This window comes from Boleophthalmus pectinirostris, unplaced genomic scaffold (assembly GCF_026225935.1).
Source record: "Boleophthalmus pectinirostris isolate CB_2022bp ecotype Guang Dong unplaced genomic scaffold, ASM2622593v1 HiC_scaffold_17, whole genome shotgun sequence".
Classification (NCBI taxonomy): Eukaryota; Metazoa; Chordata; class Actinopteri; order Gobiiformes; family Gobiidae; genus Boleophthalmus; species Boleophthalmus pectinirostris.
Window position 1 is genome coordinate 26,733,001 of NW_026571115.1, and position 3,251 is coordinate 26,736,251.

At 41.7% G+C, this 3,251-nt stretch overlaps 1 protein-coding gene across 1 annotated transcript; it reads right to left on the minus strand.

The window, feature by feature from the left end:
- Positions 1-767: 767 nt before the first annotated feature.
- Positions 768-1,841, minus strand: rasd4 (rasd family member 4). The gene has a single exon (XM_020925287.2). The coding sequence runs from the start codon at positions 1,788-1,790 to the stop codon at positions 1,164-1,166; it is 627 nt and encodes a 208-aa protein (XP_020780946.1). The 5' UTR covers positions 1,791-1,841; the 3' UTR covers positions 768-1,163.
- Between the last annotated feature and the right edge of the window lie 1,410 nt (positions 1,842-3,251).

Genomic DNA, 3,251 nt, shown 5'->3' on the forward strand with positions numbered 1-3,251 from the left:
GCACTTGCAGCCGCGTATTAAAACCGTGCGTAAAGAGGAACTTAAAACCCGATAATCAAAGGTACTTCCTCGTAACACTCTGGGGAACAATGCACCGAGTCTGTGAACGTTTATGGAAAGAGGAAGCGGATCTTTTTTAATTTCTAGATGTGTGTGGCCATGTTGGGGAATTTGCGCAGGTACAGGTGCAAAAAAAAAAAAAAAAAAAAAAAAAAAAAAAAGTTACAAAACGCTACCTGAATTTAATTTGTGCGTAAAGTTTGCGTACGCGCGGCACATTTAGCTAGAATTTGAATTTTCTACACGTTTTTGGAGACGTGTGCGTCAAATATTTTTTGTTTTTTGTTTTGCTATGCTATTTCTTCATTATATTATATTTTGCACTTATATTTTGAGATGTGCCGTAAAGTTGTGCTGCCTAATAATTACGTTTTCATAACTTTAAACCAATTTAATTCAAGTTCCTAATTATAATGTCCACCAGAGGGCAGTATCACCTCAGACAGCCTTACCCATAATTCATAACGTAATATTTATTTCGAGTTGTTATTATTTTTTTTTAACTTATTTATTTATTTATTTATTCATATTTACAGCAAAAATGTCCCATGTTTGGTAATTATTTAATTTTTTTTTCAATTAAATGTCAACTTGTCAACGAACAATGCAGTTACGTGACACCTTACTGAGAAATATGTGGAAGTAAAGTAGCACAGTGTCATTTAAGTTAAATATTAAGTGTAAGTACACAAGAAAAACAAACACGGTTACTAAAAAAATAATTTATTCTTTGACGTAGTTGAAATACAGAGTAACAGTAAATGGCCTTTACACTTTTTTAATATGCAGTCATCATTTATAGAGTGTCCTTTTGTGTAATACAGTTATAATGACCTATATTTTATTAGATTATGGACAAAAGCCACTTATAACTTGCTTTCACTTTGCATAAAAAAACACAGATATTGCACTTTTATCAACACTGTAATAATACAAGCTTGAAATATGACATAAATAGCATATTAAAAGCCGGTCTAGTATACTGCTGCAGCTGTAACACATTTTATAACAACGTTTCAGAGGGTTTTGCATCTAAATTGTCTATGCAAACCAATGCTGTACAAAAAAAAAAAAAAAACATGTGTCAGTCTTTTGCTGGTCGTTCATGATATTTGACAACTGTTGGTCTTGTTCATAGGCGGATGCTTGCTGCTGTCTTTGGGGAAAGTTTCTCGTCTCCTGGCCAGCGCGGGGCTCAGTCTACTGGGCAAGTTGGCTTGTTGGAGCAGCTCCCTGAACGCCTCCAAAACATTGACGTTGTCTTTGGCGGACGACTCCAAAAAGCTGTGGTTCCAGTCCAACTCCACCGTGGACAGGACATCTTCGCTGGACACCTGCCTCTCGTTCTGCCTGTCTATTTTGTTCCCTATCACCACAATAGGCGTGAATTTATCTTCTTTGACTTCTAAAATCTCTTCTCGCAGCTGTTTCACCGCTTCCAGGGAGGACGGGTCATCCACGGCGTAGACCAGAGCGAACGCGTCGCTGTTTTGGATGGAGAGTTTACGCATGGCCGGGAAGGAGTAGCTGCCACTCGTGTCCATGATGTTTATGGTGACTTTGATTCCGCCCACTTCGTAGACTTTCCGGTGAAGTTCTTCCACGGTGCGGCGATGCTTGGGCTCGAACGTGTCCTTCAGAAACCGCTGGATGAGAGCGGTCTTGCCCACACCGGCTGCGCCAAGGAAAACCAAGCGCACCTCCGTCTTCTCCTTCACTTCTAAAGACATGATTCTAGGTGAGTAAATGGGAATGATAAAGGGAGAGATAGAGAGCGCAACAATGTGGATCTCTCTGGGCTGCTTGTGCGTCTTGCGGGGTATTTATGCGCTCCCGCTAGTCCCGCCCACGTGTGCAGCCGGTCAATGAGGTGAGAGAAACATTCGCACATGTAGATCGACAGGGAGGGGGGTGAAAGCGATGCAAGCAGTGGTATGCCAAATACGACAGAAGGAACAGAGAATGAATTACATTTTTGATTATGTGTCATGGAATAGATTGCCTATACATGGGTGTTAGAGTGAAAAGTGGGCACAGTTGCTATGGCAATTAGGGCTGCAAGATTAATCTAAATGAAATCTAAACAATATGAATAAACGCAATTCCATCTATTTTCTTTCACTTATCCGGGGCCGGGTCACGGGGATAGCAGTCTAAGCAGGGACTCCCAGACTTCCTTTACCCCGAACACTCCCTCCAGTTCCTCTGGGGGGACCCTAAGGCGTTCCCAGGCCAGCTGAGAGACATAGTCCCTCCAGTGTGTTCTGATTCTTCCCCAGGGTCTCCTTCCAGTGGGACATGCCCGGAACACCTCCAGAGCAAGGCACTCAGGAGGCATCCGGTAAATATGCCTGAGCCACCTCAGCTGCTCCTCTGGACATGGAGGAACAGCGGCTCTACTCCGAGCTCCTCCCGTGTGACTTTAAGTTCCTTACCTTATCTCTAAGGGAGCGCCCAGCCACCCCGCGGAGGAAAGTCTTTTCAGCCGCTTGTCTCCATGATCCCATCCTTTTGGTCATTAGCCAGAGCTCATGACCATAGGTGAGGGTAGGAACGCACAGTAGATTGACGGTAAATCAAGAGCCTTGCCTTTCGGCTCAGCTCTGTCTTCACCACAACGGTTCAATACAGCGACCCCATCACTGCTGACACTGCACCAAGCCGACTGTCAATCTCACGCTCCTCATTTGTGAACAAGAGTTGGACGCAATTAGTGAAACGCAAAAGCTGCAGTTTTTGAAGTACCATAATTACCTCCACAAACAACAAAATGTCCTCTCTCATTCTGCATAGAAAACACTGCCCCTGTAGTTTAGGTCAGCACGAACATGTTCTGAAATGTGATTTTTATATTTGTTTGTCAGTTCATATTTCAGTGCTTTTGTCTATTCCTCTGGATGTGTTTAAAATCTGAACTTTTAACTGAATTATTAAAACAGAAACTGAAAATCTAATCCCGATGCTCATCAGAAAATTGCAATTAGATATTTTTCCTAACTCAATCAGCCCCTAATAGCATTTCACACTTCAAAACAATATAGTCCATATTTTGAATGATGAGAAGTGCTCAAAATAGTACTTATAAACATGAATAATAGCTTTTATTTGCAGTATATTGCTAAAGCTTGTGTGTGTGCAAGTCTAATAATGTAATTAGTGATGGGAAGAATACTCAAAATGTAATTACAGAA